At 42.5% G+C, this 18147-nt stretch overlaps 1 protein-coding gene across 2 annotated transcripts in view; it reads right to left on the bottom strand.

Annotated features, from left to right (window-relative positions):
• The window catches only part of cox10 (cytochrome c oxidase assembly factor heme A:farnesyltransferase COX10), a 77231-nt gene extending 69284 nt beyond the window's left edge, over positions 1-7947 (bottom strand). Inside the window, exon 1 of one of the 2 annotated variants that reach the window (XM_021576252.3) lies at positions 7818-7947. In XM_021576252.3, coding sequence (XP_021431927.3) covers positions 7818-7848 — 31 coding nt within the window. In that variant the 5' untranslated portion in view covers positions 7849-7947. The remainder of the gene's footprint in view (positions 1-7817) is intronic. The other variant, XM_090212043.1, reaches the window with a different exon arrangement.
• Between the last annotated feature and the right edge of the window lie 10200 nt (positions 7948-18147).

Raw genomic sequence — 18147 nt, 5'->3', positions numbered from 1 at the left:
TCGCCTTCCGTTCGAGAGCCAAACTGCTCGCCTTCCGTTCGAGAGCCAAACTGCTCGCCTTCCGTTCGAGAGCCAAACTGCTCGCCTTCCGTTCGAGAGCCAAACTGCTCGCCTTCCGTTCGAGAGCCAAACTGCTCGCCTTCCGTTCGAGAGCCAAACTGCTCGCCTTCCGTTCGAGAGCCAAACTGCTCGCCTTCCGTTCGAGAGCCAAACTGCTCGCCTTCCGTTCGAGAGCCAAACTGCTCGCCTTCCGTTCGAGAGCCAAACTGCTCGCCTTCCGTTCGAGAGCCAAACTGCTCGCCTTCCGTTCGAGAGCCAAACTGCTCGCCTTCCGTTCGAGAGCCAAACTGCTCGCCTTCCGTTCGAGAGCCAAACTGCTCGCCTTCCGTTCGAGAGCCAAACTGCTCGCCTTCCGTTCGAGAGCCAAACTGCTCGCCTTCCGTTCGAGAGCCAAACTGCTCGCCTTCCGTTCGAGAGCCAAACTGCTCGCCTTCCGTTCGAGAGCCAAACTGCTCGCCTTCCGTTCGAGAGCCAAACTGCTCGCCTTCCGTTCGAGAGCCAAACTGCTCGCCTTCCGTTCGAGAGCCAAACTGCTCGCCTTCCGTTCGAGAGCCAAACTGCTCGCCTTCCGTTCGAGAGCCAAACTGCTCGCCTTCCGTTCGAGAGCCAAACTGCTCGCCTTCCGTTCGAGAGCCAAACTGCTCGCCTTCCGTTCGAGAGCCAAACTGCTCGCCTTCCGTTCGAGAGCCAAACTGCTCGCCTTCCGTTCGAGAGCCAAACTGCTCGCCTTCCGTTCGAGAGCCAAACTGCTCGCCTTCCGTTCGAGAGCCAAACTGCTTGCCTTCCGTTCGAGAGCCAAACTGCTTGCCTTCCGTTCGAGAGCCAAACTGCTTGCCTTCTGTATAGCCTACTGATCAACATTTGCATAGAGAAGCGTCACTCCAGCATGTCACACCTCTGTGGAAGGACATATGCACAGCTGTTTTTTTTTTTTATTAATTAAAGGTTAACTAGGCAAGTCAGTTAAGAACAAATTCTTATTTACGATGGTCTACACCCGGCCAAACCCAGACGATGCTGTGCCAATTGTGCGCCGCCCTATGGGACTCCCAATCACGGCTGGATGTGATGCAGCCTGGATTCGAACCAGCGACTGCAGTGACGCCTCTTGCACCGAGAGGCAGCGCCTTGGGCTCCCGAGTGGTGCAGCGGTCTGAGTTGTTTCACTTATACATACACCTATTGAATATGCATTCACATGTATTGTGAGTAGGCCTATGTCATCTAAATTGACCTAGTTTATCAAGAGATTCATTCAAATACAATTATAACCATTATGTAGTTTGGTAAAAAAACAATGAGTTAATGTATTGTTTGATTTCAAAATGTATGCATTAATGCATACATGGCTGTCTAGGAAATGTTTGTCTTCAACATTTTCAGTTTAGTTTGAGAATATAAAATATATACTCAATGGAAAAGGGTTCAACATAATGTCAGATGTTCTCATTGCTCTGTGATAACGTGCGGTCATTTTCCGCGATGGCGGATTTTTCTTTTCTTATTCCCCCACTGTCAGGACGCATCTCTAAACAGCTCAGCTGCCAGGATGAAATTCGAAACTAATCAATTGGCTAGTTCAGCCATCTGTCAAGAAATGGGCGGGAAGTAACTGCTACGATTGGATAGAGCGAGGTATCTAATCACATTCTTCGCCGTCGCTCATATCAGTTGCTGCAGTTTCCTGCTACTATGAGAACTAGCTCAATGGCGATGACATTTTCTACCAAGCCATAAATGTGCATAATATCTAAAACATGAAGAGTGAGGGTAAAATGAAAACGAACATTGTCTGAATGACTCAAATCTGCCTATAGTTTAAGTTATCACATATCACAACCTGCTACGATAAAGATTTTACAGACTTACAGCTCATATGAGGAAACCAGTAAATATAAATGAATTCATTAGGCCCTAATCTATGGATTTAACATGACTGGGAATACAGATATGCATCTGTTGGTCACAGACACCTTAAAAGAAATGGGCCTCGGGATCTCATCGCGGTATTTCTATTAATTCAATTTGCCATCGCTAAAACGCAATTGTGTTCGTTGTCCATAGCTTATTCCATTCCAAACCCAAACGCCACCATGGGGCACTCTGTTCACAGTGTTGAAAATCAGCAAACCGCTCGCACACCCAACGGCATGCAGTTGAGGCCGGTTGGGCGCTCTGCCAAATTCTCTAAAGCGACATTGGAAGCGGCTTATGGTAGAGAGATGAACATTCAGTTCTCTGGTAACAGTGCTGGTGGACATTCCTGCAGTCAGCATGCCAAATGCACACTCCCGCAAAACCTGAGACATCTGTTGCATTGTGTGACAAAACTGCACGTGCGGTTTAATCAGCTTCTTGATATTCCACACCTGTCAAGTGGATGGATTATCTTGGCAAAGGAGAAATGCTCACTAATAGGGATGAACAAAGTTGTGCACAAAATTTTAGTGTAACAAGCTTTTTGTGTAGCTCATGAAACCAACACTTTACATGTGAGAGAGATCTATCTATATACACACGGCAAATGTTTGGAAACACCTACCCATTCAAGAGTTTTTCTTTATTTTACATTGCAGAATAGTGAACACATCAAAACTAAGAAATAATGTAGTAACGGTAAAGTGTCAAAAGTCAACATATATTTGAGATTCTTCAAAGTAGCCACCCTTTGCCTTGACAGCTTTGCAAACTATTGGCATCCTCTCAACCAGCTTTATAAGGAATGTTTTTCCAACAGTCTTGAAGGAGTTCCCACATATGCTGAGCAGTTGTTGGCTGCTTTTCCTTCACTCTGCAGTCCAACTCATCCCAAACCATTTCAATTGGGTTGAGGTCGGGGGATTGTGGAGGCCAGGTCATCTGATGCAGCACTCCATCACTCTCCTTGGTCAAATATCCCTTACACAGCCTGGGAGGTGTGTTTTGGGTCATTGTCCTGTTGAAAAACAAATTATAGTCCCACTAAGCCCAAACTAGATGGGATGGCGGATCGCTGCAGAATGCTGTGGTAGCCATGCTGGTGAAGTGTGCCTTGAATTCTAAATAAATCACTGACAGTGTTACCAGCAAAGCACCCCCACACCACCTCCTCCATGCTCCATGTGTGGGAACCACACATGCGGAGATCATCCATTCACCTACTCTGCGTCTCACAAAGATACGGCAGTTGGAACCAAAAATCTCAAATTTGCACTCATCAGACCAAAGGACAGATTTCCACCGGTCTAATGTCCATTGCTCGTGTTTCTTGGCCCAACCAAGTCTCTTCTTATTGGTGTCCTAGAAGCGGTTTCTTGGCAGCAATTTGACCACGAGGGCCTGATTCACGCAGTCTCCTCTGAAAAGTTGATGTTGAGATGTGTCTGTTATTTGAACTGAAGCATTTATTTGGGATGTAAACTGAGGCTGGTAACTAATGAACTTATCCTCTGCAGCAGAGCTAACTCTGGGTCTTCCTTTTTAGTGGCAGTCGTCATGTGAGCCAGTTTCATCATAGTGATTGATTGTTTTTGCAACTGCACTTGAAGAAAAATGTAAAGTTCTTGAAATTGTCCAGATTGACTGACCTTCATGTCTAAAAGTAATGATGGACTGTTGTTTCTCTTTGGTTATTTGAGCTGTTCTTTCCATAATATGGACTTGGTCTTGTACCAGATAGTGCTATCTTTACAACTGATTGGCACAAAACACATTAAGAACAAATTAACAAGGCACACCTGTTAATTGAAATGCATTTCAGGTGACTACCTCATGAATCTGGTTGAGAGAATGCCACAAGTTTGCAAAGCTGGCAAGGCAAAGGGTGGCTACTTTGAAGAATCTCAAATATGTTTTGATTTGTTTAACACTTTTTTGGGTACTACATGATTCCATGTGTTATTTCATAGTTTTGATGTCTTCATTATTATTCTACAACGTAGAAAATAGTAAAAATAAAAACCCTGGAATGAGTAGGTGTCCAAACTTTTGACTGGTACTACACATACTAAAGTATGTGGACACCCCTTCATATTTCTGGATTTGGCTATTTGAGCCAAACCTGTTGCTGACAAGTGTATAAATTCCTAATAGGCCACACAAACTCACAGAACGGGGTTGCCGAGTGCAGAAGCATGTAAAAATTGTCTGTCCATGGTCGCAACACTCACTACAGACATCCAAACTGCCTCTGGAAGAAACGTCAGCACAATCATTATTTTGGCAGGAACTTCATGAAATGGGCAGCCACACACAAGCATAAGGGCAACGCCAAGCGTTGGCTGGAGTGATGTAAAAATCGCCGCCATTAGACTCCGGAGCAGTGGAAACGCGTTCTCTGGGGTGATGAATCCCGCTTCACCATCTGGCAGTCTGACAGATAGATCTGGTTTTGGCGGATGCCAGGAGAACGCTAGCTGCCCCAATGCATAGTGTCAACTGTAAAGTTTGGTTGATGAATAATAGTCTGGGGCTGTTTTCCATGGTGCGGACTAGGCCCCTTAGTTCCGGTGAAGGGAAATCTTAACGCTACAGCATACAATGACATTCTAGATGATTTGGTGCTTCCAATTTTGTGGCAACAGTTTGGGGAAGGCCCTTTCCTGTTTCAGTTGCCCTTCTGTGTACAAAGCAAGGTCCATACAGAAATGGTTTGTTGAGATCGGTGTGGAAGAACTTGACGGGCATGCAGAGAACCCTGACAGAATGAACACCTTTGGGATGAATTGCAACGCTGACTGCGGGCTAGGCCTAATCGCCCAACATCAGTGCTTGACCTCACTAATGCACATATCTGAATGGAAGCAAATCCCTGCAGCAATGTTCCAACACCTAGTGGAAAGCCTTACCAGAAGAGCAGAGGCTGTTATAGCAGCAAAGGGGGGCCAAATCAACATCAATATTTATTTCTGCATTTTAAGACACTTCTTTCCCTATTACGACAATCTAATCCGACTATCAACTGTCAATTTACGGATACAATTGCTACTGGTCAGATCAGTACACCATTAAATAGCTAAAGTTACACTGCTAGTCAGATGGCTCGTTGCCAAAAATGGTGCATGTTCAAAATACTAACCAGCTAACATTAGCTAGCTATTAGATCATATCTGATATCTTAGCACCAAAATCACCTAACCAGCTAGCTAGCATAGTAGCTAATAACGCCACAGATGAAAGGGATAGTTATCGTAATCTTTGCTAACAGGTCACATAGCTATTTCATTAGCTTCCTAGCTTTCTTTTTGCATGCATATCCGAACCTGTTCGACACAAGCTTTATCATTTGCAACAGGAGTTTGATTTTTGGTCACTGTGCCAATTCATCCACTTCTCAATAAATCATATCTCTGTTGGAGAATGAGTTGGCTTGACGCTTTCTGCTGATTTTCCCAGCTAGACATTCCTAGGCATTGAAGTACACATGGCACAGGCGGTGAGTGGCGGCTGGTATTTGCTATATAAAGTATAATATCGGCCCAACATATTCTCGGTCATTCTCTAACGGGCGCCCCCTGGGGTACGTGCTCAGCCCCCTCCTTCACTCCATGTTCGCCCACGACTCCATGACCAAGCACGTCCCCAACTCCATCAAGTTTGCTGATGACAGGGAGGATGTGAGTGCCAAAACAAAGTGGCTGATCATGGACTACAGGAGACAGCAGACAGAGCACGCCCCATCCACATTGATGGGGCCGCAGACAAGTAGGTCAGAAGATTAAAGTTCCGTGGTGTGCACATCACTGACGACCTGAAATTATCCCTTTACAAAGTGTGATGAAGGTGCAACAGCGCCTCTTCAAACTCAGGAGGCTGAAATAATTCCAGAACCCTGCCCTGAACCACAGACACCTTAGCCACACCTCAAGCCGTCTAGACTTAACAGTTCATGCAGCGTTAATATTCTGATCACAAAGTTCTGATCATAGAATTCCGAACGAGTAATGCCTCTACACCTACATATAAAATGTGTCTACCGTGTCCAGATTCCCTTTTCCCGCGCTATATTCAAATGCCAGTATGCATTCTACAAATGGTGGAATAGGCTAAATATGATAAACACTGACGGTAGTAGCCAAATACTGTAGCTAACTAGCCAGCTAACCAGCAAGTGACGCTAAAAGGACCGCAAACGGGTTAGCATAAGTGTAGCCAAAAATAATTATACTTATAAACATTAGCTAGCTGGCTAGAATTTATTAGGCCAGCAAACATTCCTTACACGCTAGGAACGCATTTTCTTCAACATTATAATGAAAAGGTGCCTCTCGTTCTCTTGTTGTCTTGCCTGTGTGCTTAGGGTCGTTGTCCTGTTGGAAGGTGAACCTTCACCCCAGTCTGAGGTCCTGAGCAGGTTTTCATCAATGATCTCACTGTACTTTGCTCCGTTCATCTTTACCTCGATCCCAACTAGCCTCCCAATCCCTGCCGCTGAAAAACATCCCCACAGCATGATACTGCCACCACGCGTCACCGTAGAGATGGTGCCAGGTTTCCTCCAGACGTGATGCTTTGCATTCAGGCCAAAGAGTTCGATCTTGGTTTCATCAGACCACAGAATCTTGTTTTTCATGGTCAGTGTCTTTCAGTGCCTTTTGGCAAACTCCAAGCAGGCGGTCATGTGCCTTTTATTGTGAGGAGTGGCTTCCGTCTGGCCAATCTACCATAAAGGCAGAGATGGTTGTCCTTCTGGGAGAATCTCCCATCTCCACAGAGGAACTTTAGAGATCTGTCAGAGTGACCATCAGGTTTTTGGTCACCTCCCTGACCTCATGGCTTGTTTGTTGCTCTGACATGCACTGTCAACTATGGGACTTTTATATAGACAGGTGTGTGCCTTTCCAAATCATGTCCAACCAATTGAATTTACCAAAGGTGGAATCCAGTCAAGTTGTAGAAACATCAAGGATGATCAATGAAAACAGGATGCACTTGTTTTGAATTCTTATGTAAATTACGTATCTGTTTTTATTTAACAAAATCAGCAAACATTTCTAAAAAACTGTTTTCGCTTTGTCATTATGGGGTAGTGTGTGCAGATTGATGAGGATTACTTGATTTAATCGGTTATATTAGAAGGCTGTAACTAAACAAAATGTTGAAAAAGTTAATGGATCTGAATACTTTCCGAAGGCACTGTAATTAACGTTAGCACATGTACTGTATGCCACTGTTTCCTAAACAAAAACTGTAAAACGGAAATATGGCGTGTGGGAACAGTAACATAAAAAGGTGTGTAGCAATGTAACTTTTTTATTTTTTTCTCGCTGATATTAAAGATAGGCTCCTTATGTTTCCCAAACCGTACCGCAAACGATGCGTGTTAATGTTTAGACCAAGCGTCGGGGCGCTTAACAAACACCCATGGGCAGAAGATATTATCGTTAATGGGGTATCGAGTTACAGACAGCCTAGCTAACATCAGCAACTTGTTATAGTGCTAGCATTTGCTAACTAGGCAGCTAGATAACTCTTCAACGCAAAGTATGGTTGGCGGATTTGGTGCTGGCACTGCAACACCACACGATGTGTATAGCGATATGTCAAATGACTAGAAGAATCGAGAGTAGATTGGCACACATTGGCTGGATTAAATCGAAGGTCATGCAGCATTGCTAACTGACAGACATATACATAACATACCGGTACATTGCTAACAGTTTTATGTTAGCAAGCTTACCTAACCGAGCAAACGTTGGTATTTTCGACCAGCAAAAGCACAGTAATTAACATTTTATTCGGGTGCATCAGAAAGATAAGCACATTATCTATGTGTTCACCTGTGAGTCTGCTACATGTCGATTTGTACATGTTTTTGTAGCATAAAGCCGGCTCCCTTATGTCCTCTTCACATGTAGCAAGTCGCCATTTTGACCTCGTCTGAGCGTGGGAATCACTTCCGGTGAGACAGACTGCGCAAGCGCATTTCAGATGCCTCATTTGAACGCATAATCATTTAAAGTCATACGTGCACCTTAACACACACAGCACAAGTATGTGACACTGGCAGGTGTTATACGGTTCAACAGAGACAAACATGGAACTCATGTAGCACATCTAGTCCTTTTCTAGTCCTTAGCCTATCTCAGGTTGAAACTATGTGCCCACTAGGTTACATAGTTGCCTGAAAAAGAGCACACCATTGACAACAAGAAACAGGAATTCCAACACAAGTAAACGCTCGCGAGCAGTGTGGGTGCAATGATTGAATAAAATGCATGTGTACATTTATTTTGCAACACTCGCACACGTGAAGCGAGCAGTGTGGTCAGCATATAGGCAGAAAAAAGCATGTTGACTCACCCTGCTTGTAGAGAAATGCCAATGCCATCCTAATCTCTCTTGTGTTGCCGAAATGGTCTATGACTCTATTATACAGTTCATGCTTTCACTTTTTGTCGTTCTAGGCTACCTGGCTAAAATGCTTGCTTGCCTAACTTCCATTCATGGGCAACGATTAAGCCAGCTAACATTAGCCTACTACATCTAGCTACATATTGAACTTACATCCTCTCAGGCCAGAGGCACAATGTATGAATTAATGGTTGGATTAGAATCACCATTATAATCTTTGTCCAGTATGGATAATTAAGTAAAACCACAAGTCTAAATCCCGTTCTCAATGGCTAATTCAGGAAAGTGACAATTTTAGCCAGCTAGCCACCGGAGGACAATAACTCAAGGAGATGCAAACATGCAAATTTTTTCTGTCAATGATATTGGCTTTTGATGTGATGTGATTGGTGGGAAGCCAAATCCAAACTGTCTTTGCTTGACACTTTTTATTGTATCATTTTTCATCAAGGGAGGCCAAATGCTCGCTGGCTTCCCTAGCATTCAATATTACGGCGGGAACAATGTAATACTCTTTTTGACCAGACAGCATCAGATAGATGGGCTGTACATACAGAGACAGGTGGGCTCTGTTTTGCTCACTCGGATGCTTTCTCCGGTGAGATACATTCAGCCTCTGACGAATTGAAGGACAATTATGAAACACAGAGAGATGAAAGATAAATTATTGTATGTATTTTTTTTTAAATACATTTGGTAGAAGCCTGGCTTGCCTTGGCATCCATGAATACATGCCAATGTAGATCACATGCCTGATGTCCTAGAGGAAAATAAAAAAGCGTACCTGTAGACTTCCAGTCATTGCTCTAATTCCAAATTATTATTGGCTTGCGAAACCACTCCTAACTTCCGTCATACTCCATGCAGAAACATAAAAATGGTATCCACAAGTTCATCTGACTCTGGGTAAGTAGATCAACTTAATTGCCAGAATCTTGCAGTATCCCTTTAATTCATGTGAAACTTGATGGTCCTGATTTCAATGAAGTCTACTGTTGTTTGTTTCTGCTTTTTTGCCAACTCCTCCTTATACAGTGCCTTGCAAAAATATTCACCCCCTTGGCGTTTTTCCTATTTTGTTGTATTTCAACCTGTATATTAGAATTATTTTTATTTGGATTTCATATAATGGACATGCAAAAAAATAGTCCAAATTGGTGAAGTGAAATGAAAATAATACCCAGCGTCTTCTGGGTTTATCCGGTGTACTGTAGGCCGCCATTGTAAACAAGAATTTGTTCTTAATTGACTTGACTAGTTAAAAAAAAAAAAATTGCGTGGGAATACTTGGGAACAGATTTCTTAAATTAAAATCAATTAGAGCTGATTTCCTGGTGTTTCTACAGTCTTTTATGTCCAACAATAAAAAATTATATTAATAAAAAAAGATTTCATTTTTCTGCTCAGAGGCAAATAATACCACCTGTGTGTGGGCCAAATTCAGTCCACGTGCCGCCAGTTTGAGAATCCTGCTCTATACCCTCAAAAGTCAGATCCAGTCGTTTTTAATTCAGTCTATTTATTTGACAAATATTCCAGATATCATTTGAATCCCTTGTTTAGCCATCGAGCCAATCATATAAATTCCTATAGTCATGATAACTTTGAGTCTTATCCCGTCCGTTACTGTAGATCAGGGGCATTCAACTATTACTCTGTGAGGGTTTTCTGTTCTACCTGAAAATGAATTGCACCCCTCTGGTGTCCCATGACTAAATCTGTCCCTGATTAGAGGGGAACAATTAAAAAATGCAATGTAACTGGCTTCAAGGTCCAGAGTTGAGTTTGAGGGCTGATGAGTTTGATGGATTTCCTCAACCGATCAAAGGTAACAAATCCACTGTTTGTTCCAGATCAAACAACATATTTGTTTTAGCAAGTTCACCTGTTTATTTAGATATATCAGTTTGTTTTTAATTTTGTTGGAACTGAACTAGTGGTTTATCAACCAGACAAACCCTGTCGCTGTCCAATAAATCTGAGTTGCAGATGAGATTCGTTTAACTCTAAATTGCCTTCTAATTCAATGGCTGGCCTTTTGCCTCCCTGCCCTTGCGTGTCCTCTGTGTAGCCCCACTGCTTGGCCTGTTATTTATGTGTGTGATCATCCTGATGGCCTGGGCTGCCAATGGTGGCTGCCTGATTAATATCCTCAGCTCTCTCCTTTCCTGCCTTGACTTTGAGCCTCAGTTACCCCTGTGTTACTGCAGAAGTTTTGGGCAGAAAACATAACAATAAAGCCTAATATACTGTGTAGGTAAAAATCAAATCAAGTTTATTCGCCATATGCACAGGATACAACGAAAATGGTGCAATGAAATGCTTATTTGCGAGCTCCCTCAACATACAGTGGGTATCCAATACAGTGGGTGTCACGGTCATCATAGACACAGTGTGATAAGAATACATTCTTCTTTAATGAACACTAAACAAAATAACCTGACGCTAATTACATATCTGACATGCAACTTCTCATAAACAATAACCCACAAAACCAAAATGGCAAATGGCAACCTAAATTGGATCCCCAATCAGAGACAAGGATAAACAGCTGCCTCTGATTGGGAACCAATTCAGGCCACCATAGACCTACATTTACCTAGACATACTAAAACCCCATAGATATACAAAAATCCTAGACCTGACCGAACACACATACAGTGCCTTGCGAAAGTATTCGGCCCCCTTGAACTTTGCAACCTTTTGCCACATTTCAGGCTTCAAACATAAAGATATAAAACTGCATTTTTTTGTGAAGAATCAACAACAAGTGGGACACAATCATGAAGTGGAACGACATTTATTGGATATTTAAAACTTTTTTAACAAATAAAAAACTGAAAAATTGGGCGTGCAAAATTATTCAGCCCCTTTACTTTCAGTGCAGCAAACTCTCTCCAGAAGTTCAGTGAGGATCTCTGAATGATCCAATGTTGACCTAAATGACTAATGATGATAAATACAATCCACCTGTGTGTAATCAAGTCTCCGTATAAATGCACCTGCACTGTGATAGTCTCAGAGGTCCGTTAAAAGCGCAGAGAGCATCATGAAGAACAAGGAACACACCAGGCAGGTCCGAGATACTGTTGTGAAGAAGTTTAAAGCCGGATTTGGATACAAAAATATTTCCCAAGCTTTAAACATCCCAAGGAGCACTGTGCAAGTGATAATATTGAAATGGAAGGAGTATCAAACCACTGAAAATCTACCAAGACCTGGCCGTCCCTCTAAACTTTCAGCTCATACAAGGAGAAGACTGATCAGAGATGCAGCCAAGAGGCCCATGATCACTCTGGATGAACTGCAGAGATCTACAGCTGAGGTGGGAGACTCCGTCCATAGGACAACAATCAGTCGTATATTGCACAAATCTGGCCTTTATGGAAGAGTGGCAAGAAGAAAGCCATTTCTTAAAGATATACATAAAAAGTGTCGTTTAAAGTTTGCCACAAACCACCTGGGAGACACACCAAACATGTGGAAGAAGGTGCTCTGGTCAGATGAAACAAAAATTGAACTTTTTGGCAACAATGCAAAACGTTATGTTTGGCGTAAAAGCAACACAGCTGAACACACCATACCCACTGTCAAACATGGTGGTGGCAGCATCATGGTTTGGGCCTGCTTTTCTTCAGCAGGGACAGGGAAGATGGTTAAAATTGATGGGAAGATGGATGGAGCCAAATACAGGACCATTCTGGAAGAAAACCTGATGGAGTCTGCAAAAGACCTGAGACTGGGACGGAGATTTGTCTTCCAACAAGACAATGATCCAAAACATAAAGCAAAATCTACAATGGAATGGTTCAAAAATAAACATATCCAGGTGTTAGAATGGCCAAGTCAAAGTCCAGACCTGAAACCAATCAAGAATCTGTGGAAAGAACTGAAAACTGCTGTTCACAAATGCTCTCCATCCAACCTCACTGAGCTCGAGCTGTTTTGCAAGGAGGAATGGGAAAAAATGTCAGTCTCTCGATGTGCAAAACTGATAGAGACATACCCCAAGCGAATTACAGCTGTAATCGCAGCAAAAGGTGGCGCTACAAAGTATTAACTTAAGGGGGCTGAATAATGTTGCACGCTCAATTTTTCAGTTTTTGATTTGTTAAAAAAGTTTGAAATATCCAATAAATGTCGTTCCACTTCATGATTGTGTCCCACTTGTTGTTGATTCTTCACAAAAAAATACAGTTTTATATCTTTATGTTTGAAGCCTGAAATGTGGCAAAAGGTCGCAAAGTTCAAGGGGGCCGAATACTTTCGCAAGGCACTGTACCACCCTCGTCACACCCTGACCTAACCAAAATAATAAAGAAAACAAAGATAACTAAGGTCAGTGCTTGACAGTGGGTATCATAAAACGCTTTGGATTTTTTTCACAGAATACTTAATAATGTCAAAGTTATAAGAGAATGCTCCACATTTGCTCCACATTTTTTCAAATGAATAAAAATGAATGAACTAAGATAAAGTTGTTCCATAAGTATTCACCCCCTTTGTTTAGGCAAGCCTAAATTAGTTCAGGAGTAACATTTGGCTTTACAAATCACAAAATAAATTACATGGACTCACTCTGTGTGAAATAATAGGGGTTGACATGATTTCTGAAAGGCTGCCCCTTCCTCTGTCCCCCATACATCTGTAAGGTCCCTCAGTCATATATTGAATTTCAAGCACAGATTCTTTTTTTGGTTTTTTGGTTGCGTACACAGTTTGGCAGGTGTTATAGCGCGTGCAGTGAATTCTTATGTTACTAGCTCCTAACAATGCAGTTAAACGTCAAAAAAGTACACAAATAAACTAAATGTAAGCAAAAAATACAAAAGAAACAAGCTTGTAGGTCATAGGAAATAATACTGCACTCTTAGAAAAAGACGGTTCTCCGGCTGTCCCCACAGGATAACCCTTTTTGGTTTCAGCTAAAACCCCTTTTTTGTTCCAGGTAGAACTATTTTGGGTTACATGTAGAACTCTCTGTGGAAAGGATTTACCTGGAACCAAAAATGGCTCTTCAAAGGGTTCTCCTATAGGGACAGTCGAATAACCCTTTTGGGTTCTTGATAGCACCCTTTTTTTTTTATAAGAATGCAGAAACTGTCTACTCAAATAGTGCACAATAACACTAAAAGAAACAAAAGACTGCAAAGTTGACTGGGAGCTAGCAATAGGGCGTCCATTTTCGGCACCAACTTGTCTCATGAAGCCAATGAAGGGCAATGATTGGTGGATGGGCAACAAGAAAAAATCAAACATTGAATATCTCTTTAAGCATGGTTAAGTTAATAATTATCCTGTGGACGATGTATTAAACCAGGCAGACACATAAAATATACAGTCGTCCTTCTGACCTGAGCTGCAGGACAGGAAGGAAACGGCTCAGGGATGTCACCATGAGGCCATTGGTGATTTTAAAACAGCTACAGAGTTCAATGGCTTTGACAGGAGAAAACTGAGGATGGATCAACAATATTGTAGTGACTCCATTATAATGACCTAAATGAAAGTGAAAAGAAGAATACAAATCTACCGAATAAAAAATATACCAAAACATGCATCATAAAGTTAAATAGCATTACTAAAGCAATACTGCAAAAAATCTTTGCAAAGGAATACACCTTTTGGCCTAAATGCAAAGCCTTATGTTTGTGGCAAATCCAACACAACACATCACTGAGTAACTACATCCTTATTTTCAAGCACTGTGGTGGCTGCATCATGGTATGGGTATGCTTGACCTCAACAAAGACTGGGGAGCTTTTCAAGATAAAAAGAAACAAGATTGATCTAAGAACAGGCAAAATCCTAGAGGTAAATTCATCTTTCAGCAGGACATTAACCCACAACACAAGGCCAAATCTACACTGGAGTTGCTAAATTGCACTTTTAACTTAAATCTTGAAAATCTATGGCAAGAGTAGATCCTTGATCTTGAAGAACTTAGAAAATAATAATAGGCCAATATTTCACAATCAAAGTTTGCAAAGCTCTTAGAGATTTACCCAAGAAGACAGACAGCTGTAATGGCTGCCAAAGGTGTTGCTAACATGTATTGAATACTTATATAATCAAGGTATATTAGTAAATTATTACATCTATTTTAATCCCACTTTGTAACACAATAAAATGTGAAGAAATCCAAAGAGGGTAAATACTTATGATATAAAGTGTAGACTATTATATAAAGTGTAGGCTAGTATATAAAGTGTAGGCTAGTATATAAAGTGTAGGCTAGTATATAAAGTGTAGGCTAGTATAAAAAGTGTAGGCTAGTATATAAAGTGTAGGCTAGTGTAAAAAGTGTAGGCTAGTATATAAAGTGTAGGCTAGTATATAAAGTGTAGGCTAGTATAAAAAGTGTAGGCTAGTATATAAAGTGTAGGCTAGTGTAAAAAGTGTAGGCTAGTATATAAAGTGTAGGCTAGTATATAAAGTGTAGGCTAGTATATAACGTGTAGGCTAGTATATAAAGTGTAGGCTAGTATATAAAGTGTAGGCTAGTATATAAAGTGTAGGCTAGTATATAAATTGTAGGCCAGTCTTTGCTGACGTTGCAATGTTTCCATGTGTTGTTTTGAGAAATAGCCTATTTGGCTGGGTTATCAACATGATTATGATAACAGAAAGTAGACTCAGTGAAAGTAGTCTTAAAGGAAAAGTTTTGTAATAATCAATATGTTCCAACTGAGCACACCGTTGCTACAGAGTTGTTACCATTGGAATCTATCCTAAATGATGTATTTATTTCAGCCAATGTATGGCTAAGACTACAGTAAAAAGGCTACTTTTTGTATACATATACCTAGGTATGATAGATCCTATTTGTTTATTTCATTATCAAATTGTTTTGCAGAAATGTACAGTATCTACCATCTTGTATCTTACACCATCATGCTGTGGATCTTTTATATGATTGTAGATGGTTTCATTGAGCACAAAAGGCACTGTGCTGTAATCCAATCAGATCCGGGCATCCCATCCCAATCCAGCAATCCCTTTCCCTGATTCATCTAATTCATTACAGCTTCCAGCTGCATGGACCCTCCCCTTCTCTCCTCTTTCCTGGCAAGATTACTCCATGTAATCTGGTTGCTCCATCAAATGTCACCCTATTCCCACGTTTGACCAGGCACTTTTGACCAGAGCTCCATGGGGCCTGGTCAAAAGTAGTGCACTACCTAGGGAATAGGGTGCCATTTGGAACACATCCCATCCTAGACCCAGCTTCACAGAACCTTTATTACAGGAGATAATGATTGTGTGCTGTACTACAAGATTTGATTTGGCTCTGAACCAGTCAACCTCTTTTGTGTGATTTTGATATGTGTGATAAAGTGTTTTATTACGTTGTTATACACCACATCTTTCTTTTGCAGTGGAATTCATATTGGCTCCTGTCTTGTTTCATATTGCCTCTCTAATGACGTCTGGAGTGAAGTTGTGGAGGGTCCAAAGTTTAAACCATATCTTCATGCTGTGGATGTGTGTTGAGCTGTAACCTTACCTCAGACCCTGGAGTTTCAGTATAGCAGCCCCCCCCCCCAGATGTGATGAGTGACATACAGCCCCAGTAGAACATTATAGGGCCTCTCACATTAACATTAACAATCAGACTCATTCATAACCACGAGGAGCAGAGCTGGCTGTTCTGCCTCCCCCAGCCCATGATGGGAATAATATTTGTTTATATCATTTAGGAATAATTGATACTTGTCCAATGCAATACGAAGGCTTGGATAGAGGAGAGGAGCCATAGGGAAATGATTTCCAGCATTCAGATCTCCCCATTTCCCTGGCTGGCCATGAGGGCAAAAGGAGAAGTAGTACTGTGGTCTATGTTGTTGACCTGGATGGTTTAGATTTAAGGTACTTTGTGGAGATTTCATTCTAATGTATTTAGGTGATAATGTCTTCCCTTGGTGACAAATATGGCTATAATGTCAGGCTTCATGGCATACTTATGTGGAGCACAGGGACGATTTATATAGCTATACATGATAAAGATGCAACCCTTTATTTTCTCAACAGTTGAAGAGTAATGGCTCCAATTGTCCAACAAAGATTGGATAATTGCATGAGATGCTCAACAGAGGGAAGACAGAAGCTCTGTAGAGGTCAGAAACCCAGACATGCCTCCACTTCCTCCTCTCCCTTCTTCCTTCTCTCCTTTCTGTGTTGTGGGGTCTCCTCTCCTCCTCGTGTACTCTATTATCCTACCCTCTCTTCCTCGTCTCATCCTCTCCTCTGTGACGTGGGGTCTCCTCTTCCTCTCCACAATGTAGGGTCTCCTTGCCTCCTCCTCTCTCCTCCCCTTTCCTCCTCTCTGTGATATAGGGTCTCCTCGACTCCTCCTCTCTCCTCCCCATTCCTCCTCTCTGTGATGTAGGGTCTCCTCACCTCCTCCTCTCTCCTCCCTTTTCCTCCTCTCCTCTCCTTGATGTAGGGTCTCCTCACCTCCTCCTCTCTCCTCCAATTTTCCTCCTCTCCGTGATGTAGGGTCTCCTCGCCTCCTCCTCTCTCTTCCCCTTTCGTCCTCTCTGTGATGTAGGGTCTCCTCGCATCCTCCTCTCTCCTCCCCTTTCCTCCTCTCTGTGATGTAGGGTCTCCTCACCTCCTCCTCTCTCCTCCATTTTCCTCCTCTTCTCTCCTCTCTGTGATGTAGGGTCTCCTCATCCCCTCCTCTCTCATCCCGTTTCCTCCTCTTCTCTCCGTGATGTAGGGTCTCCTCGCCTCCTCCTCTCTCCTCCCTTTTCCTCGTCTCCTTGATGTAGGGTCTCCTCACCTCCTCCTCTCTCCTCCAATTTTCCTCCTCTCCTCTCCGTGATGTAGGGTCTCCTCGCCTCCTCCTCTCTCTTCCCCTTCCGTCCTCTCTGTGATGTAGGGTCTCTTCGCCTCTTCCTCTCTCCTCCCCTTTCCTCCTTTCTGTGATGTAGGGTCTCCTCGCATCCTCCTCTCTCCTCCCCTTTCCTCCTCTCTGTGATGTATGGTCTTCTCGCCTCCTCCTCTCTCCTCCCTTTTCCTCTTCTCCTCTCTGTGATGTAGGGTCATGTGGGGTCTCTCCTCCTCTCCTTTCTGTGATGTGGGGTCTCCTCTTCTCCTCCTCTTCTCTTCAAGCTGTTGGGTCAACAGCGAGGCAGTTCCAGGACCTCAAGAACAGATGGGCACTGTGTGGAAAAACAATGCCCACAAGGCCCAAGAACAATAGGTTGAGTTGGAAAGGTCTGCTCAACACAAGGAACCTCTCAAAAGGCCTATACAATGATTTCATCCACAGCTGACAGTGGTCTCAATGTGCAGCTCTTTTATCACGCCACTTTAGCATCTTGAAAAAGACTGTAAACATCCTCTTTGAGAGACAATGAAACACGAGTAGTCCGTAAAGCGTTACAGCATGTATTAAAATTTGGACATTTCGGAGTGGTGACGGATCAGTGTTAGACCACCGTAATCTAACAGTTTGCTGAGGAGATGTGCTGTAGGTTATGTCACTGAAAGCGGAAAATACATCTGGTGCAGGCGGTACATATTTTCTTTGCAAGATGAATTTGCCAGGTTGGCGTCTTCGGGGTAAACAAGACTGGAACATTGCAGCTCTCAGAGAAGATTCAGAAAGAAATATTTATCCGCTCAGCTCTTATGAAAACAAATGGGAACACTAAGATAGTGTGTGTTGGAAAAGAACTATAAGCACATTTGGAAAATCTTTAAAAATGAAAAATAATAATCCTCTATTGGTCATTGGATAACCTCTGA

Source organism: Oncorhynchus mykiss, chromosome 20, assembly GCF_057628025.1.
Source record: "Oncorhynchus mykiss isolate SJ-2025 chromosome 20, ASM5762802v1, whole genome shotgun sequence".
In the NCBI taxonomy this organism is placed as follows: Eukaryota; Metazoa; Chordata; class Actinopteri; order Salmoniformes; family Salmonidae; genus Oncorhynchus; species Oncorhynchus mykiss.
This window is presented reverse-complemented; position numbering and strand designations above follow the sequence as displayed.